A 21972-nucleotide genomic window follows, 5' to 3' on the forward strand; every position below is an offset into this window, starting at 1 on the left:
ATTTAGACACAGGGCATGGCTGAAGTACTAAATATACAGAGAATCATAGAAGGTAGGAGCATGAACAGACGATTCAACCCCTCAAAACCAAGATTCTGGCTGATCATTGAGTTCAATCCCCAAATCCCACCTTCCCCCCACCATATCCCTAGATCCCTTGAGCCACAAAGGCTATATCTACCTCTTTTTTGAACACAGATAATATTTTGATCTCAACCATTTGCTGTGGTAGTGAATTCCACAGTTTAGATTAGAGTGGTGCTGGAAAAGCACAGCAGGTCAGGCAGCATCTAAGGAGCAGGAAAATCGATATTTTGGGCAAAAGCCCTTCATCAGGAATCCTGATGAAGGGCTTTTTCCCGAAACGTTGATTTTTCTGCTCCTCAGATGCTGCCTGACCTGCCGTGCTTTTCTAGCACCACTCTGATCTAAACTCTGGTTTCCAGTATCTGCAGTCCTCACTTTTGCCTTGTGAATTCCACGGGCATACCACTGTCTGGGTGAAGAAACTTCTCCTCATTTCAGTCCTAAAAGGTTTACCCCTTATCCTTATCCTTCTGGACTCCCCCCACCATCAGGAACATCCTTCTTGCACCTACTCTGTCTGGACTTGTTAGAATTTGATAGGTTTGTATTAGATTCCACCCCTCTCCTATTCTTCCAAACTCCAGTGAATTTAAAACTAATTGACTCAATCTCCCTCATACATCAGTCCTGCTATCCTAATAATCAATTCGATAATCCTTCACTATACTACCTCGACAGCAAGAACATCCTTTCTTGGATAACAAAACCAAAACTGCACAGAATATTCCAAGTATGGCGTCACCAATGCCCTGTGTTATCGCAATAAGACATCCTTATTCCTATTCTCGAATCCTGTCGCTATGAAGGCCAGCATGCAGTATGCCTTCTTTACTGCACCAGTGTACTTACTTTCAGTAACTTTAGGACCTGTTTTCACTGGAAGAGAGGATGCTGTCATGTAGCAATGAAGAAGGGAATGCTAATGATATTGGACAGGATCTATTTTAGTATTTAAATTGTATTAGTCCTCAAAATAGAAAAGGCACCTTGTGGACTGACATACAAGGTTATGCAGGGAAGTAAGGGTGGAAATTGGAATTTTTTTTTTAGATTACTTACAGTGTGGAAACAGGCCCTTCGGCCCAACAAGTCCACACCGACCCGCCGAAGCGCAACCCACCCATATCCCTACATTTACCCCTTACCTAACACTACGGGCAATTTAGCATGGCCAATTCACCTGACCCGCACATCTTTGTGACTGTGGGAGGAAACCGGAGCACCCGGAGGAAACCCACGCAGACACGGGGAGAACGTGCAAACTCCACACAGTCAGTCGCCCGAGGAGGGAATTGAACCCGGGTCTCTGGCGCTGTGAGGCAGTAGTGCTAACCACTGTGCCACCGTGGCCACAGTCTTGCAATCCTTCTAAGAAATGCAAGTGGTTCAGAAAGCTAGCGGATTGAAAATATTCCAGCCCTGTTTCCAAAGGTGGAGAGGGATAATCTTGTTCATACAGTGACTCTAGAATTATCAGCAAAGGGACCCTAAGTTCACCTGGAATACTCAGAATGCTGCTGTTAAAGTTTCCAATACACAAGATGGCCTTCTCAGGAATCCACACAAGAAACCAAAAGGTCACCTGAACCCTCGGCAACTCCATCTTAAACATGCAGCAGCCAGCATTCTTACCTTTTCCCCAGGGAAAATCAACGTAGCATTAAGAACTCACACACAAATGCATCAGCACTGAGTGAAAGAACAGTGGGAAAATACATTAATGTCACTCACACAGAGAACAAACTAGATTAATAATTCACTGTAGTGTACTTGAACTGTCTAGTCTTTCCTTTGGATTGTCTATAAGCAAGCAGCACCACGTAAATGTGGCACTGAAAATCTATAAATGACATTGTTGCAGAAAGACTTAAACCAACTTTCTCAGTGCTACATAATTTTAAAGAAGTTATGTTAAAGGATCAACAAGGATTTAACCGAATATCTCTTATGTGGTCACCCAGATATTACTGATGTAGTGGGAGTGATTGTTGAGATATTGCTGGAATACAGTTGGGAGAATTGAACTCTACAATTATCAATCCTGGAATTAATTGCTAGTATCAAGAGATATAAAATGGAAATGTTATGCTGTTAAACATTTTATTCTTATTCTTACACAAGGAAAAAAATATTAAAAGCTACAATCCATTTTCCAGAAAACTGCAGCACTGAAGAAACAACAACTAATCCATCAGACACAGGTCTCTTTATTTTTATATTAAATAACAATAATGGTGACTAAAACATCTTTAAAATTTTCCTCAGAGAATTTTCTTGTTCTAATTGGGGCTATTGGGAATCAGAAGTATAACATTGTAAGTGATCTTTTAGATATATGTTTCTAATTTACATAATTATTGTCACATATTTAATGTTAATAGAGAGAATGTTTTGAACACGCATCCTAATTAGATTTGAAAATACTTCACTTTGTATCTATAACTTCCAGTGAACTGTGATAATAATGAGTTTATAGTTTAAAACATATGTTTATGGTTTTCTTTTAATAAAAGAAGAAAAGACTGAAGCATTTTCATTGTTTTCCTCAGTGAGACCTGTGTATGGTGCAGAGGGTAGGAATGTGGAAGTGATAAAATTTGTGAGCATTATTCAGATTTACTCTGCTTTCATTTGGAAATGTTGTACAATGGTTTCTTACACAAAGAATATTGACAATGGGTGTAACTAAGTAAACAGTCTTATCAGATTATTTGGAACATTGCGTTTTTCCAGCTCTACTTTGTAATAATGAATCCTGGATCGTGCATTTTGTTAGAACACTGCCCTTTCCCCCTTTGGCACAGATTTAATTCAAATAAGTGACATGGATGTGACAGATTCAATTTGTTTCCCATCCAGTTTTCTCCCTTTATCTTTTACGAAGACGACAAAAAGAACAAAGAAATAGATTCTTTTGAAGATGGTCAATAGCTTTGTTTCTTCTTTAGCATTGTGCAAAGTGATTAGGTACAATTCCTTATCCCTATCCTAAATGCTAGTTTTTGCGGTTGGGTTTGGATATTGAGTAGCATTAGTCTATTCAGCTTTGGGAATATTCCGTTGATCTGGTAGTGGAGGTTGGTAGGATGATTATATCAATCTGACATTGATCAAAATCTAATATCTGACATAGGTGAGCCAGATATCTGCATTTTACTAGCTGTTAACCTATTGTGCAATCAACGTTTATAGCAGAAAACCTGTTTCTTTTCCTGTTCTGTCTGTACTTGTCTCTATTGTGATTATGTCCAACTCTAGGACCTGAGCCTAATGCTATTGCATATTTCACAACTATGTCTGGCATTTTAAAATAGTTTAATACCAGTTTTCTTCTGTAAGTTCTGAAGAAGGGTTATTGAAAATTTAACTGATTTCTGCACAGACGCTGCCAGACCTACTGAGCAATTTTAGTTTTTGTTTCTGATTTCCACCATCCGCAATTCTTTCTCTGATTTTTATGCTGATAACAGTTTTCTCTGGCTTGCAGGTTTCTGTGTGCATTCCAAAAAGTAAGACAGTGATGGCTTTACAGTAATTTAATTTGAAAGGACAAGTAAACAGCTGTGCATAAACACAAGGAGTGCTGCTGTTTTAGGAATGAATAAAAGAGCTCAGGTTTTACAAAGGTGCCAGAGTTCTAAACTGTACTCACTAATACAATCTCACCAACTAAACTATTTTCATTGAGAAGCTTGTCCTGCGTTCTTTGACAACTGTTGTATTTTGTTTGCTGTTTGGTTTTGATTTGACTTGTTTTTTCACACAAGCTTCCCTGACAGTGCTGGTTTTGGAACGTAGTTTCATGGCCTATTCTGCAGCAGTAGATCCTCAACAGGAAGGAGGAACTAGCTGCATGAGGAAAAGATTTGACCCAGAGACAAGAGCACCTTGTTCTTGTATATTTAAGAAGGCGGCATCTATTTAAGGAGGCGTCAAAGGGGAGCCTTTAGCAACATTCTTGAACATTGTTCACCCTTTAGCACTCATAATCGCTGATACAAGTGTTCGCATTATTTCTCCACCATGTTCCTTCCTACCAAGTACCTCTACCCCTGAGTTGAGAGTGTGGTGCTGGAAAAGCACAACAGGTCAGGAGCATCCGTGGAGCAGGAGAATCGACGTTTCAGGCAAAAGCCCTTCATCAGAAATCTATCCCTGAGCAATGCAAATCCCGAACACTCAAGATGCTGACACAGTTGGCTGGTTCTTGACAGTAAAGCTCTGGTGCTTGTGCCAGATGTATCTGTCATGCCATTAAGATATGTAGATGGCCACACTGCACATTGTCCCATAAGATTAACCCATTTGTACTCTGGTTGATTACGTTATAAGCACTGAGATGTCTGTTGAATTGTAAAACTGCCAGTATATTATCCTGATATTCACAATCCCAAGTATTCATACCTATTATGAAAAGGGTCTTGATAGAAGTCTTTTAAGATTTTCTTGGGTGTCAAAAGGCTGGATCCTGGAACATTTTTTGTTGGGTTCAGAATTTTCAGACCAGATAACAGTTTAAAGTTAAGCTTTTCGAAGGAAAACAAAAAAAGCTAGACAAAGAAAGCCGAAGAACTGCAGACATTGGAAATCAGAATCAAAAACAGAAATTGCTGGAAAATCTCACCAGGTTTGGCAGTATCTGTGGAGAGGAGCAGAGTTAACATTTTAGATCCAGTGAACCTTCTTCTGAACTTTAGCCAACTCTTTAGTTAGAAGGTCTTAATGATGGAGCAGGTGAACTCCTATTAAGGAACAAGGCTGTTAATACTGGAATCATAGAAAACTGGGAGAAAGTGAGGACTGCACATGCTGGAGATCAGAGTCAAAAAGTGTAGTGCTGGAAAAGCACAGCTGGTCAGGCAGCATCCAAGGAGCAGGAGATTCGACATTTCGAGCATAAGCTATTCATCAGGAATTGCTGATGAAGAGTTTATGCTTGGAACGTCAACTCTCTTGCTGTTCAGATGCTGCCTGACCGGAAGTGCTTTTCCAGCATCACAACCGTTGAATCTTGTTAAACTACCTGGTGAGAGGCTTGTAAAGAGAGATTAGATTGGCCAATATTATTCAGTCTGAGACGTTATCATGGTAACATAGAAGAAAAGTAGTTTAACCATTAACTTAGCACTTTACTACAATCCATCTGTTCACCCCTTTAAAAACTATCACAATTGATTTTCATTAAAACAGCAAATATTTCTCTCACAGATTTATATGTCAAGCCATCGTGTCCTAGCTGCAACTGTCAAACGGTGAGAAACCTTTTTCATAATTTCTAATTTAGAAATATTTCAAATGATTTAGCAAGAACAAAAGAGAAATAAAGAACATTGAAGTATAAATATACATACAGATATCCAAAGTATTTTAATCAATTTCACTAAGATTTTTCTTTTAAAAATGCAGAATCAAAATTTTGAACAAGTACCACCAAGGCAGATTTCAAAAGAGCGTTTCTGGTAGGTACTTTTCCAGTACTTTGGAAATATAATTAGCAGCGTCCTGCCTCGATCAATATTAATTGATAGCTTTTGTTTTATCCTCTTAATACACAGTTTGAAGTTGGATCATGAAGGAAGCTATCAATGTGTCGCTACTGGTCTCGTATTTGAAGTGACAGGAAAGGTTGACATAATTTACTCAATTCTGTCTTGGTATAAATATGATACATTTCTGAAAGAAAAATGGAAGCTTTGTGGCCCCCTGTTTGAGGTGAAGAGTGATCCAGCTTTACTAAAGAGCATTTACTTCCCTCATTCTCTCTGCTTGTCAGGTAAGGGATTTTCTTTTGTTCCGAGTTATAATTTTATCATTTTCTTCTCTTTGAACCATCATCCTTTGTTGTTCATCATACTATATTTCGCTAGATGGTAGATGAAACTCATTTTGCAACATCAATGTTCTTTCGATTAACCATGGATATGTGTGTTTATTGTTCTGACTAGAATCATAGAGTTTTATCGCACACAAAGTGGACCTTAGGCTCATTATTTCCATGCCAGTCAGCAAACGTCAATCTACTCTAGTCCCATTGTCCATCACTTGGCCCATAGCCTTCTATAACTAAGGTGTTTCATGTGATCTTCTAAATACTTTTTAAATGTTGTGATGGGTTTTGCCTTTACTGCCCTTTCAGCAGTGAGCTCCAGTTACCCATTACCTTCTTGGTGAAAAATCTTCCTTAAATCCCCTCTAAACCTGCTGCCCTTTGCCTTAATCCTGTGACCCCTGCATATTGATCCCATCTCTAAGGGGGAAAGGTGCCTTCCTGTCTACCCTATCTATGCTCCTCATAATTTTGTACACCACAATCAGAACCCCTCCCTGCCTTCTATGCTCAAAGGAAAACAATCCCAGTCTATCTAAACTCCCTTAATAGCTGAATCACTCCAGCCCAGATTTGGGTGAATCTCCTGTGCACCCACTCAAATGCAATCACATGCTTCTTATAGTGTGACATCCAGAACTGCACACAGTCTATGGCCTAACTAATACCTAATGACCACAGGTTAGGCAGCATTTTAGAAAATGTGGATGATAGCATAAATTCCAGAGGGGTATTGATTAACTAGGTGAATGGGAAAAAGAATCAGTGGCAGATGGATTTTTAGTGTAAACAAATGTGAGGTTATCCATTTTGGACAAAATAAAAAATGGATCAGGGTATTTTGTTGATGGTATGAAGTTAAATGTAGTGGATGACCAAAGAAGTTTGGAGGTTCAGGTGCAAAGATCTTCAAAATGTCACAAAGAGCTGAAGAAAATAATCAAGAAAGCTAATGGACTGCCCGCCTTTATATCGAGAGGGTTGGAGTACAAGGACACAGATGTTATGCTGCAGCTATACAAAACCCTTGTTGGATTCCATTTGGTGCATTGTGAACAGATCTGGGTACCACACCTTGGGAAGGAAATATTGGCCTTGGAGGAAGTACATTAGGTGGGATTGAAGTTCACAAGGAAAAGGTGTTAGAAATCCTGCAGAGCGTGAAAATAGATAAGTCCCCTGGACCGGATGGGATTTATCCTAGGATCCTTTGGGAAGCTAGGGAGGAGATTGCTGAGCCTTTGGCATTGATCTTTAAATCATCATTGTCCACAGGAATAGTGCCAGAAGACTGGAGGATAACAAATGTAGTTCCCCTGTTCAAGAAGGGGAGTAAAGACAACCCTGGTAATTATAGACCAGTGAGCCTTACTTCAGTTATTGGAAAAGGTTATAAGAGATAGGATTTATAATCGTCCAGAAGAGAATAATTTGATTAGGGATAGTCAGCATGGTTTCGTGAAGGGTAGGTTGTGCCTCACAAACTTTATTGAGTTCTTTGAGAAGGTTACCAAACAGGTAGATGAGAGTAAACCGGTTGATGTGGTGTATATGGATTTTAGCAAGGCGTTCAATAAGATTCCCCACAGTAGGCTATTGTACAAAATGCGGAGGAATGGAATTGTGGGAGATGTAGCTGTTTGGATCAGTAATTGGCTTGCTGAAAGAAGACAGAGGGTGGCTGTTGATGGGAAATGTTCATCCTGGAATCCAGTTACTAGTGGTGTACCGCAAGGGTCAGTGTTGGATCCACTGTTGTTCCTCATTTTTATAAACGACCTGGATGAGGGCGTAAAAGGGTGGGTTAGTAAATTTGCAGATGACATTAAGGTCAGTGGAGTTGTGGATAGTGACGAAGGATATTGTAGGTTACAGAGAGACATAGATAAGCTGCAGAGCTGGGCTGAGAGGTGGCAAATGGAGTTTAATGGGACAAGTGTGAGGTGATTCACTTTGGTCGGAGTAACCGGAATGTGAAGTACTGGGCTAATGGTAAGATTCTTGGTAGTGTAGATGAGCAGAGAGATCTCAGTGTCAATGTACACAGATCCTTGAAAGTTGCCACCCAGGTTGACAAGGTTGTTAAGAAGGCATACAGTGTTTTAGCTTTTATTAAAAGAGGAATCGAGTTCTGGAACCATGAGGTTATGCTACAGCTGTACAAAACTCTGGTGCGGCCACACTTGGAGTATTGTGTACAGTTCTGGTCACCGCATTATAAGGAGGATGTGGAAGCTTTGGAAAGAGTGCAGAGGAGATTTACTAGGATGTTGCCTGGTATGGAGGGAAGGTCTTACGAGGAAAGGCTAAGGGACTAGAGGCTGTTTTGTTGGAAAGAAGAAGGTTGAGAGGTGACCTAATAGAGACATATAAGATAATCAGAGGGTTAGATATGGTGGGCAGGGAGAGCCTTTTTCCAAGTATGGTGATGACTGGCATGAGGGGACATGGTTTAGATAGATATAGGACAGATATCAGAGGTAGTTTCTTTACTCAGAGAGTAGTAAGGGTATGGAATGCTTTGGTAGTAGATTCGCCAACTTTAAGTACATTTAAGTCATCATTGAACAAGCATATGGACGTACGTGGAATAGTGTTGGTTAGATGGGCTTCAGATTGGTATGACAGGTCAGTGCTACATCGAGGGCCAAAGGGCCTGTACCGTGCTGTAATGTTCCATGTTCTATGTACATTGTAGGTTTACAAAAATGATACCTGGACTCCAGGAGGTTAAGTTATGAGGAGAGATTACATAAATTAAACCTGTTTTCTCTACAATTTCAATGGTTAAGCCGTGATCTGATTGAAGTCTTCAGATCAATAACGGGAAAAGCCCTATGGTAGATAAAGACAAAATATTTCCACTGATTGAAGAATCTAGAACAAGGGGACACAGTCTGAAAATTGTGAGCCCATTTGAGAGATGTTAGGAAGCACATTTGTACACAAAGGGTGGTATAGATTTGGAACACTGTCCCACAAACCAGATCAGTTGTTAATTTTAACTTTGATATAGATACATTTTTATTAAGCAAAGATATCAAGGAACCTTGTTCAAAGGCAAATATATGGAGTTAGGCCACAGGTCAGCCACGATCACACTGAACATTGCAACAGTCTTAAGGGACTAAATGGAGTGCTCCTGTTCGTTTGTTATACAGCTCCACTGTAACTTCCCTGGTCTTATATTGAATGCCTCGACTAGAGTCAGAGAGTCATAGAGATGTACAGCATGGAAACAGACCCTTCAGTCCAACTCGCCCATGCCAACCAGATAGCCTAACCTAATCAAGTCCCATTTGCCAGCACTAGGCCCATATCCCTCTAAGGTACAAACAATGACTGCAGATGCTGGAAACCAGATTCTGGAGTGGAGTGGTGCTGGAAAAGCATAGCAGTTCAGGCAGCATCTGAGGAGCAGGAAAATCGACGTTTTGGGCAAAAGCCCTTCATCAGGAATCCCTCTAAACCCTTTCTATTCATGTACCCCTCCAAATGCCTTTTAAATGTTGTAATTGTATCAGCCTTCACCACTTCTTCTGGCAGCTCATTCCATACACACACCACCCTCTGCATGAAAAAGTTGCCCCTCGGGTCTCTTTTAAATCTTTCCACTCTCACCTTCAATTTATCCCCTCCAGTTCTGGACACCCCCATCCCAGGGAAAGACCTTGTCTACTCACTCTACCCATGCCAATGGATTTCTTTCGTGTACGAAGGGTGATCGGAGTTTTGGGATAGTGTAAGGAGGTGGAATTGAGGTAGATAGAAGTTGTGACCATATGGAATGGCACAACAGGCTCAAGGGGCTAAAACACTGATGCTTGCTCCTGTTTCCTCCAATCCTTAAGAATTTGAGGTAGATTTTCCAAGCTTTGTGGATCCAGCTGGCTGTTACCTCCCAGAGCCAAGTGTCCTGGCCTACTGTAGCAACTGACAGGCCTGGGTTACATTGGTGCTAGTTAAATACAAAGAAACAAGTTTTAACATTTCATAGAATCTCTACAGTTCATTGAGTCTGCACTGACCTTCCAAAGAGCATCCTGCCCAGACCCCCCCATAACCCACATTAACCATGGCTAGCCCATCTATCCTGCACACTACAGGAAGATTTAGCATGGCCAATCCACCTAACCTTTGCACTATGGCAGGAAACCAGAGCACCTGGAGGAAACCCATGGGGAGAATGTGCAAATTCCACACAGCCGTTGCCTGAGGCTGGAATCGAACCCAGGTCCTTGGTACTAGGAGGCAGCAGTGCTAACCACTGAGCCACCCAATTATCAAACAACCTTGTAAGTAATGGCAGGCTACTCTCCTCTTTATTCCACCTTCATTATAACCGGACAAGAATCAGGATTCAGATAATCACATTCCATCTGACTGTTATGGTAAGTTAGCATTTCTGCTGTGATTCCCCACATTCCCGGGATGGGTGAAATTCATGAGATGTCTCTCCCACCTCCAAATGACTCCTAGTGGTGAAAGCTCAATAACCCATTGACTGCTCCCCTCATCCCCCAGCCGACCCGTATCAGCTACCAAGTAAACTCATGCCTATTCCTCAGCCTACATTTAAGAAAACAACATTAGCTAGTTGTCTCAGAGTCATAGAGATGTACGGCATGGAAACAGACCTTTCAGTCCAACCTGCCCATGTTGACCAGATATCCCAACCCAATCTAGTCCCACCTGCCAGCACCTGGCCCATATTCCTCCAAACCCTTCCTATTCATATACTGATCCAAATGCCTCTTAAATGTTGCAATTGTACCAGCCTCCACCACATCCTCTGACAGCTCATTCCATACATGTACCACCTTCTGCATGAAAAAGTTGCCCCTTAGGTCTCTTTTATATCTTTCCCCTCTCACCCTAAACCTATGCCCTCTAGTTCTGGACTCCCCAACCCTAGGGAAGAGACTTTGTCTATTTACCCTATCCATACCCCTCATAATTTTGTAAACCTCTATAAGGTCACCCCTCAGCCTCTGACGCTCCAGCGAAAACAGCCCCAGCCTGTTCAACCTCTCCCTATAGCTCAAATCCTCCAACCCTGGCAACATCCTTGTAAATCTTTTCTGAACCCTTTCAAGTTTCACAACATCTTTCCGATAGGAAGGAGACCAGAATTGCGCGCAATATTGCAACAGTGGCCTAACTAATGTCCTGTACAGCCGCAACATGACCTCCCAACGCCTGTACCCAATACTCTGACCAATAAAGGAAAGCATACCAAACGCCTTCTTCACTATCCTATCTACCTGCAACTCCACTTTCAAGAGACCTGCACTCCAAGGTCTTTTTGTTCAGCAACACTCCCTAGGACCTTGCCATTAAGTCTTTTTCGCTATCACTGAAAAATGCTCATCCTGCTCTGTGCAGACAAGCATCACAAAACTATTCTGACCCCTGTTTGGCAGAGAGTGTCTGGAGGCTCCAGTCAGCAGTCTGCCTGCATGGTTATTAGATTAGATTAGATTAGATTACTTAAAGTGTGGAAACAGGCCCTTCGGCCCAACAAGTCCACACCGACCCGCCGAAGCGCAACCCACCCATACCCCTACATTTACCCCTTACCTAACACTACGGGCAATTTTTAGCATGGCCAATTCACCTGACCCTGGCAGTCTCCATCAAAGACATTTTACGACCAACTAATCACACAATGGCTCCTCCTGTTTACTTTGCTGGTGCAGTCGCATATCATTACGCAGTCCAGCTCTGACTGAAATGTGCCATTAGTTGCTGAATATATATTTCATAAAACATTAAGGGCAGTTTATGAAACCCTCCCATTACTATTGCGCTGTTCTGCTGTGAATACCAACCCACAGACTCGTGACTGAGTGAGGAAAACTTAAAAGCAATTGCACCTCCACTGCATATAGATTACTGCCAAAAAGTGAGGATTCCTGTGAGTGTGGCGTTGATGATTCAGTGTGTTTTTTCTATATCTGTGTTTTTGATGATTACAAAGATGTCATCAACATATCTGATCCAGAGTTTGGGTTGGATTTGTGGTATGGCTGTATGTTCTAACCTTTGCATAACTGCCTCTGCTATGAGTCCCGAGATTGGTGACCCCATGGGTGTTCCGTTGATTTGTTCGTATATCTGATTGTTGAATGTAAAGTGTGTGGTGAGGCATAAGTCCAGTAGTTTAAGTATGCCGTCCTTGTTGATAGGTTCGGCCTCCTGTGTTCTGTTATGTATGTCCAGTAGGTTGGCTATTGTTTCTCTGGCTAGGGTTTTGTCAATTGAAGTGAACAGTGCTGTCACGTCGAATGATACCATGGTTTCTTCTTTGTCTATGTGTGTATTCCTGATGACGTCCAAGAATTCCTGTGTTGATTGTATGGAGTGTTTGGATCCGCTGACTAGGTGTTTCAGTTTTTGTTGTAGTTCTTTGGCCAGTTTGTATGCTGGTGTCCCTGGTAGTGATACTATGGGTCTGAGTGGGATGTCTGGTTTGTGTACTTTGGGTAGTCCATAGAATCATCAACGCCACACTCACAGGAATCCAATTCACACGAGAAGAGGAAAAGGATAGCCAACTCCCATTCCTAGACGTGTTAGTAGAGAGAACACCCAACGGAGAATTCACCACAAGGATACACAGGAAACCAACACACACAGACCAAGTCTTAAACTATGAAAGTAACCACCCCAACACACACAAACGAAGCTGCATCAGGACACTATTCAAAAGGGCCACAACACACTGCAGTACACCAGAACTGCGAAAAGAGGAAGAGGAACATCTATACAAGGTATTCGCCAAAAACGGATACCCACGCAACTTTATCACCAGATGCCTAAGAGATAGACCGAGGAACGAGGACATGCCACAACCAAAAGGACTAGCCACTCTACCATACGTCAGGAGCGTCTCAGAACTGACAGCCAGACTACTGCGACCCTTAGGACTCATAACAGCACACAAGCCAACATCCACGCTCAGACAACAACTCACTAGAACAAAGGACCCAATACCCAGCATGAGCCAAATTAACGTAGTTTACAAAATACCATGCAAGGACTGCACAAAACACTATATAGGACAAACAGGAAGACAGCTAACTATCCGCATCCATGAACATCAGCTAGCCACAAAACGACATGACCAGCTATCTCTAGTAGCCATACACTCAGACAACCAGCAACACGAATTTGACTGGGAAAACACCACTATCATAGGACAAGCCAGACAGAGAACAGCCAGAGAATTCCTAGAAGCATGGCATTCATCCCCAAACTCCATCAACAGACACATTGACCTGGACCCCACATACAAATCACTGCAGCTGAAACTGACACCCGGAAGCGGCAAGAATAAACCAATATAAATACCGGAAGAAACATCAAAGCAGCGCTTCACACGAGGCTCCAACAGCACTGATGATGTTCCCTAGCCAGGGAACGAAACGTTTGCAGCAAAAACTTCCAGCTCGGCGAGCAGAACCACAACAACGGATACCCGAGCTACAAATCTTCAACCAGATTTTATACTGTGCTGTGTTAGTCATACAGGTTTACAGCATAGAAACATGTCCTTCAGCCCAACTTGTCCATGCCACCCAGTTTTCACAATTAAATGCCATTTGCCAGTGTTTGGTCCATATCCCTCCATACCTATCTCATCCATGTACCTGTCCAAATGTTTCTTAAATGATGGAATTGCACTTGCCAGCACGATTACCTCTGGCAGCCCATTCCAGACCCTCACTACCCTCTCTGTGAAAAAGTTGCTCCTCTGGACCCTTTTGTATCACTCCCCTCTCACCTTCAACCTATACTCTCTAGTTTTAGACACCTGTACCATGGGGAAAAGCTGATGGCAGTCTACCTTATCTATGCCTCTCCTGATTTTATAGACCTCTATAAGATCACCCCTCAGTGTCTTATGCTCCAGGGAAAAAAGTTCCAGCCAATTCCAGCCTCTCCTTATAACTCAAACCTTCCAGTTCAGATAGCATCCTAGCAAATCTCTTCTGCACTCTTTCTAGTCGAAATGAGATTTGGGTGTTACAATACAGAGCAGGCCATTCAGCAATGATGATCCACGTAAGCCTTCTTGAACCCTCTTTGTTGTGCCCCATTTATCAATCCCCACCCCCAAACCCTTTTGTGAAGCCTCCTTAAATAAGCAGGGCAACCAGAACTGCATGTAGTACTCCAAATGTACTTACCAATTTCCCTTACTTGTACAGCTGTAACAGGATCTCCCAACTCCTCTGTTCAATGCTCTGAACAATAAAAGCAAGCATGCCAAAAGCCTTCTTTATCATTTTGTCTACCTGTGAGTCCACTTTCAAGGGGCAATGCACCTGTACCCCTAGATCTCCTCATTCTATAACACTCTCCAGGCCCCAAGATTGTGTAAGTCCTGCCCTGGTTTGACCTACCCAAGATGCATCACCACACACGCTTCAGGAATAAACTTTCATTTCCCTTGTTTCCCTTGTCAATTGAACTTCTAAAAATGGTCTGGTGTTAAAACAACTTTATTTTTCTTTCCTCACCCAATAAAAAGATAATTTATTTTCTCTCTCCATATTCCCTGTTCTGTTATCTAATGGAAGCAAATGAGAGTCTGGTTTCTCAGGACTCATTAAGGTCTAACGCTATCAGATACATTAGAATTGGGTTGATCACCACCCCCTTGCCAGTTTTTAACCCATATTTCTGGCAAGTCCCCTATCTTAGTTACTCCAGGTATTGGTATAGTGTTGTATCATTTGGGCTAAGTTCCATACTGTATTCACAAAATGATTTGGAAAATGTCTTAAGCAATTATTTTAACTTTACAGACCATTCAGCCGATTTACAATTTGGAATTTTACATATAAAGGACAAGAAACCAAAAATAGAGCCAGCTGTCGACCATTCAACAACACACATTCATTGGAATGTGAGCTCCTTATCACCAGTTGGACCAATCTGTAATACTCCTTCTGAAGTCATTCAACATCATGGTGTGGTGCTGATTTACAAAATTATTAATAGCTACCAGTCTTTATTATTTCACGTGTACATGGCAACAAACAATCACTCTGTTATTGAGGTATGAACTGTGTTATCCGTCCTTGTTGAGAGAATAATTAAAGCTTTTTTGTTAAAGTTTAACCATTGACTAAGTTACAGTTATTATTTATTTCTGAATGTTTCAGTTATTTGTAAGTTCACACAAAATGCTAATTTAAAAAAAAACTAATTTAAAAACACTAATTTCCTTCTGACTATGCTTGTTCACTTCTAGGATATCCGAAAAGCTGAAAAATATTCAAAACAGAAATCTGTAAAAATTGATAAGCCTACTCCATGCCATAAAAAGCTGATTACTGGCAAAACATATCGACTCCTGAGTAACCCCCAAGCTGATATAACACCTGGGGTATGTGTAGTAAATAATTACTGGTATATTTCTGTTGCTGACATGCAACGTTTTCTGTATATGTTATTCATACATAGTTCTGAAGATGGGTCACTGGATCCGAAATGTTAAATCTGATTTATCTCCACAGATGCTGCCTGACCTGCTGAGTTTTACCAGCAATTTCTGACTTTGTTTCTGATTTCCATCTTATACTTTTTTTTTGTTTTTTTATTTTGTCTATTGTACAAATAAACTTCACAATAAATTGAAAAGTAATGGCATGTTTCATAATTAGGATCTAAAATAATGTGAGTATTGTTATCACTTTCCATTGTTCTAAAATTCTTCCAGATAAGCTACAGTTGAATCTTGGAGTCGACTGAAAATGCTGGGATCTGAAATGTTAATCTGAAGATCTCATTGGTCTTATTTTTGCCATGATTACAATTGCACCAATGCTTTCATTGCAAGTTCTGCAGATTTGGAAAATAACGATCTGTTTTGTCAGAGGAGATAGAGAGGATTGGTAGAAAAGTGTTTTTCCTGACTTCAGAAATCCTAAAGCTAGGAAATTTATTACTTTTGAACTGTGGGCACTTTGTAAAGTAGCTACTTTGAAAACAACGGTGAGATAATTGGATCAAATAAGCAATTTCAGTCTTCTTGGTAAAAGGATAATATTAGCCAGGATGACAAGAGAACTTTTTAGATTAGATTACCTACAGTGTGGAAACAGGCCCTTCGACCCAACAAGTCCACACCGACCCACAACCCACTCCCCCACATTTATCCCTTCAACTAACACTACAGGCAATTTAGCATGGCCAATTCACCTGACCCGCACATCTTTGGACCGGTGGGAGGAAACCCACGCAGACACGGGGAGAACGTGCAAACTCCACACAGTCAGTCACCTGAGGTGGGAATTGAACCCGGGTCTCAAGCGCTGTGAGGCAGCAGTGCTAACCACTGTTGCCACCATGCCGCCCATATGAACTGAAACAAAGAAAAACAGAAATACCTTGAGAAACTCACCAGGTCAGGCAGCATTACTGCAGAGAAAACAGAGTTAGTGTCTTGAGTTCACTGACAGCAGCTAGTTCTGAAGAATGACCACTAGACTCAAAACTAACTGTCTCTTTCCACAAATGCTGCCAGGCCTGCTGAGTTTCTCCATCAATTTCTGTTTTTACTTGTTTTAGATCTCCAGCATGCACAGTTCATTGTTTTATTATAATAAGAGAGCAATCTCGCTCTTCTGTTTATAGTGCCTTGAGGTCTTTGCAACGGACAAGTAGTACACTTGTATCTTTTGAGACTGCAGCACTTCATGGCTATTGAGCTGGATTGCTAACCCAGAGTATATGCTCAAGCCCAGACCCACAGCATTTGACTCCGAAATGAGAGTGGTACCACTGAAGCAAAGCTCATTATAGATAATCCGTCAGTATTATGTACATTAGACATTTCAGCATTTGGTAATGTACAAGGATCTAAAGTTTTGCCTGTTATAAAATTCATCACTTTTCTCTATGATTATATGTTATTTGGAAAATAAACTAACATTATACAAATAAGGCTTAATGTTTTAATGTTTGTTGGAAGTGTTAACATATTTTTGTTCAAATCTTATATTAAGCCCCTTTAAGCATTTGTCTTTTTTCCCGGGTAGATATCTTCTTGAACTAATTTAGTAAATTTAAGTATTGTTGAAAAAGACACATTTTGTCAAAGCTTTTCGTCTTACACTCATGAAGATATTTTGCAAGAACACAAATTCAAGAGAAAATAGATGTATATTTCTTCTTGTGAAGTGTCTTGATAAATACAAGATGGAAAGCTTCAACAAAGCTTGTTTTGCTTCATAAATACTCAAGTTCAGTGCAGTAAATGACTGTTAGTTAATTTACCAATTTTGATTCCAACCTCCCTTCATTTGGTGTCTGCAGATTAGAAATTCCATTTATTTTCCATAGGAATTGTGTGAATATTTTTCTTTTCCTCTGCTTGAGTTGGAAAATGTAAAAAGCCAATATGCTTGTGTCCCTTCAGTCCTCTTTGCCACTGCTAGCAACAAAAGAGGTGAAAGGGGTTCTTTAGAATGGGCACGTTCTAGGGACCTAGCTATAACTTTGCACCTGGGGATATTTTGAATGAATTAAATCTTGCTCCCTCCAATACTTCATGTTTGTTAAAAAAAAACTTGACTTGCTTAACACTGAAATGACTTGCTGATCTTGGAGGATTAATGTTTAACATAATTGTCTGAGTTCCAGACTGAAACTTGGGTAGGGGTCTGAAATTGGAAATGGATGGAGTGGTGAAACAGCTGGCTCCTAAGTACCCCACCTGAATACATTGAACATAGAACATTACAGCGCAGTACAGGCCCTTCAGCAGTCAATGTTGTTCCGACCAATCTAACTTACACTATTCCATTTTCGTCCATACGTCTATCCAATGACCATTTAAATGCTCTTAAAGTTCGTGAGTCTACTATGATTGCACTAGAATACATTCAATAAAATTGAATATCTCATGCAGTGTAGAAGTAAGTAATGTCACCATAGTCCTAATGGACCATAGGACTGCCCACTCATTAGAAAGAAATGATTGACGATAATTTAACCTGAGGGTCATCATACTTCAGGTGAAGGGAGAGGTTCAGGAGGACACACCTTCATGATAACCTCAGGAATTGAACCATTACCGTTGACGTTACTCTGCATTTGAAACCAGCTGCCCAGCCAACTGAGCTAACCAACAAAGGATAAAACTCTTGCTCCTTGTTTTGCACCCTATGTCCATCATTACCTCAATTATTATTTTACTTTATTCCAAACACATTAACACTTAGGCTAGAACTGAAGTGAGTCTCAGAACATTTGTTTGCTAACATTGCCAGTAGTAATGTTGCACCTCACCAAACAGAACCAGCCCATTTACACCTATGAATGCAAATCCCTCCCTCTCTCCCTTGGACCATCAAAGCAGACATTGTGTTTGATTTAACATTTACAACTCTTTCAGTTTACCTATTTGCGTGACACAGTTTACTATTACAATTTAAGAGTGTTCCTGGTTATTTGTTAAGATTATTTTTGTATTCTATACCCATGTCCCTCAAAGATCCGGGATGTTCAGTTTTTAATCTTTAATCTGTAACCTCTCTTGTTTCACATCAATAATATTGTGTAGTGTTGTATCTCTTTACACAGATGCTGCATTTATATTGGATTCAAGTATTTAGCTGGGATTAGCTTCATTGTTATGCCCTGGTTTTGTTTGTGCATGTAAATACTCCTCTGAGTGCTCTGTGTAGAATCGTATTAAAGTATATTTGTTTGAAGTCCCACCTATTTTCTATGCCTAGGCTTGAAACATTGAATTGCATTGTATGTAGTTTTTCAGCTAACATAACATACGTCTATATTTACTACTTCAGTCTTTATTTTTGTTAAGGGAGATCTACTTTTCTTTTCTAAGGCACCTTTGATTTTCATTTTAGACTGAATCTTCCAGTCTACTGGTTGTGACATCTCTGGCAATTCTAAGTCAAATTCGTGCACTTGGTTAAGAATGGTTTATTGGATTAGTTTTGTTAAAAGCTCTCACGTTCTTCAGTGGAAGCAGCTGTTTACCAGCATCGTATATTAGTGTGCCATGCGCTGCACAGCAACTCTATGCAAAGCCTATAGTTTGCGCTGAGCTGTTGAAAGAGTTCTCCACAGAGAGGGAGTTTCAGTGGGAGAATAACCCACAGCAATCTTATGAAACATCTCGTAACTAAAGGAGGAAAGTTTCTCTTGGTGTATCAGTACAACTGTGTTGCTGGTCACCACTGTAAACCAGTGACAGAGATGGTGTGAGTTTTTATTTCACCATGGTTTTTTGTGGAAATATGTTCGAGAAATGTGGCAAACTATGGGTGTACCAAAGAAAAAATCCCTCTAAATTATTAACATAAAAAATAAATCACTGAGAACTTGCCATTCAAACCAGGATTTGTCCACCTGTAACTCCAGTTTCATACCATTTACTGGGCCCTTTAATATTTTCTAAAATGATCGAATAAGCCACTCAGTTGTAAAAACATTTGCTACCTCACCACCACCATTCAGTTCAACCAAGAATGAGCAATAAGTATGATGTTGATAGCAGCACACACATTCTGACAGCAATATAATGAAACATCCCCAGACTGTTGGCTGGACTAGTAAGCAAGTGACCCAAGTTAATGACTGTGTGAATAGAAGAACAAGGCAAGGCAGGGAAACTGTGAGCATGTGGCTTGGTGCTAAGGAAGCAAGAACTAAGAGAGCAACTATGCAGTTCTGAGATGCAGCCGAATCCAAATTCATGAACTAGGTATCTGTCTGTGCCCAGAAAGTGTCCATTTTGCAGTCTTCCAATGCTAGATGTCAGTGCATGCTGCAATACAAGTCTGTGCTTCCTGGAGTTCCCTGCCAATATATCAGAGAGGTGCCATGATGATGGTGAAGTATTAGCAGATGTCAGAATCCAATATCCATGGGCAAGGGGTGCTGGTGGCAGCTGCCCATTGTTTATGCTCTGGGCTGCTGTTTGATTGAGAGATTTGGAGCACACAGTGAGTTGATAAGCACTCTGGTTTCCACATCGAGTTTTCCCAGAAACAAGTTTGGTAAAATAGAAAGTTCAATATTAGTGAGGTGAGTTGGATTGTCATCAGTGTTAATAGGTAATAATTCCCCTTAGTTAGCAACTTGCTGCTGTCCTAATGAGCAACTTAACTTGCTGCTTGTGAAAAGCATAAAGAATGGGAGTGAGTTGCTGTCGACATTGAGGTTGTTCTCACTGGACTTCTCATCTGATTCTGCCACACATCTCACCATAGGCCACATTAGTAAGACCCCGGTAGGGTTCTGCCCCATATCTCGGTAAAGGCCATTATATCACCCAGTTATTTTATTTGTGCTATCAATTCATCCATCTTGTTATGAATGCTGCATGCACCCAGATTAAGAGATTTTAATTCTGTCTTTTTGCTATTTTCTCCTTAGTGTGACCTTATTTGCTGCTGCTGATGTTTGTGCAGCATATTGTGTCATGTTACACTTAGGCTATCATTACTCTGAATTGTTATCCTGCAGTATTGCCTTCTCCTATATCATTAACTTTCAAAATCTTACCTTGCGCACTCCATTCAAGTTAACCTTTTGCTTGTCTGACCTTCTTCAGAAGAAGTTCCCAGCTACATCACAGGTGCATCTACTTTCTGTCCAGTAGCTAATTTCAAAAACATATCTTGCAAAGTTAGATTCTAAGCTGTCGTGCAAATAAATCCGCTTATGACGAGGCCTTTAAATTATTTCAAGCTTGTAAATGCTGCATCAATGAGCTATTTCTCACGATCCATCAGCCAAACTGTTAATGAGAAGTCTTTCTGAAGCCTGGGGTCAAGTTTAGAGTGGTGCTGGAAAAGGCACAGCAGGTCAGGCAGCATCATAGGAGCAGGAAAATCGACGTTTGGGGCAATAGTCCTTCATCAGGAACGATTTTCCTACTCCTCGGAACCTGCCTGACCTGCTGTGCTTTTCCAGCACCACTCTAATCTTGACTCTAATCTCCAACATCTGCAGTAACCACTTTTGCCTTTCTGAAGCCTGGAGCTAGTCTGAAGTGTCTTTAAGTTCTGTCTATAGGAAGAATAATCTGCACTCTTCTCATATAGATGAAATATCCAAGACTTGGAGGGAATTACAAACAAGTTCCAACATTTCTAAAACAAGAGCAAAATATTGTAGATGCTGGAAACCTGAAATAAAAACAGAAAGTGCTGGAGAGATTCAGCAGGTCTGACAGTATCTGTGGAGACAGAAAAAAAAGAGTTAATGTTTTGAGACCAGTATTACTGTTCTTTGGAGCTGTGGAGAAAGTCTCAGATCTGAAGATGAGTAATATTGGACTGGATCCAACATTCCAAATCTTGGGGCAAGATTTCCTTTGTGTATCAGTAATACGATCATAAACCTGTTTATAACAAATATGTTTACAATTATGTGAGGAAAAGTTCACTTCATTGAAATGATGACTTTGCAATGGAAATCATTTGTCTTCATTTAGAAATATATGAATACTTTATGATTATACAAATGGTAATTATCAACTTTTTAAAATTTTTAACAGGAAATTGCATTTGAAGATATGACACCTCTTAAATGTAAAGGTTATTTTGAAGTGTTTTTGGAACAACCAGAAGATTTTCAACTAACGTTAATGGACGTAGATTCAGGTGAAACAATGTGGACCTCAAAACTGCGGGAGTGTAAGTACTTCCAGAGTGGGCATGCATTGTTAGATTCTGTTCAAGTGAATTTCTAACTATTTTATGGACTGATTTAATTCTTTGTGACTAATTCATTTTTACAATTTCATATGGTATCTGAAATAGTAGTTGCCCCAATTGTTGTGAATCGTCGCCATATTATGTTGGGGAAATCCATCTGTTCCTCATCCTAACAAACCAGAGCAAGGTGCAACACAGTGTTTACTGTCCAAAGCCTGATTTCTGTGATCACCTGGAGAGTTTTTATTTGCAATGGACATCGGTAGAACTGCCAGATTCTTGTTTAGTAAAGTGCCAATCTACTGCCCCACAAACCAACTTAGCCAGTAAACGTCCCAAAACTTCTTATTA

At 40.6% G+C, this 21972-nt stretch overlaps 1 protein-coding gene across 2 annotated transcripts in view; it reads left to right on the forward strand.

The window, feature by feature from the left end:
• The window catches only part of si:dkeyp-97b10.3 (NACHT, LRR and PYD domains-containing protein 1), an 83424-nt gene that overhangs the window by 41543 nt on the left and 19909 nt on the right, over positions 1 to 21972 (forward strand). For both annotated transcript variants that reach the window (XM_060834195.1, XM_060834194.1), the window contains exons 8-14: positions 2244 to 2288; positions 5296 to 5339; positions 5494 to 5546; positions 5643 to 5860; positions 14728 to 14981; positions 15177 to 15311; positions 21462 to 21600. In XM_060834195.1, coding sequence (XP_060690178.1) covers positions 2244 to 2288; positions 5296 to 5339; positions 5494 to 5546; positions 5643 to 5860; positions 14728 to 14981; positions 15177 to 15311; positions 21462 to 21600 — 888 coding nt within the window. The remainder of the gene's footprint in view (positions 1 to 2243; positions 2289 to 5295; positions 5340 to 5493; positions 5547 to 5642; positions 5861 to 14727; positions 14982 to 15176; positions 15312 to 21461; positions 21601 to 21972) is intronic.

This window comes from Hemiscyllium ocellatum, chromosome 13, assembly GCF_020745735.1.
Source record: "Hemiscyllium ocellatum isolate sHemOce1 chromosome 13, sHemOce1.pat.X.cur, whole genome shotgun sequence".
Lineage (NCBI taxonomy): Eukaryota > Metazoa > Chordata > Chondrichthyes > Orectolobiformes > Hemiscylliidae > Hemiscyllium > Hemiscyllium ocellatum.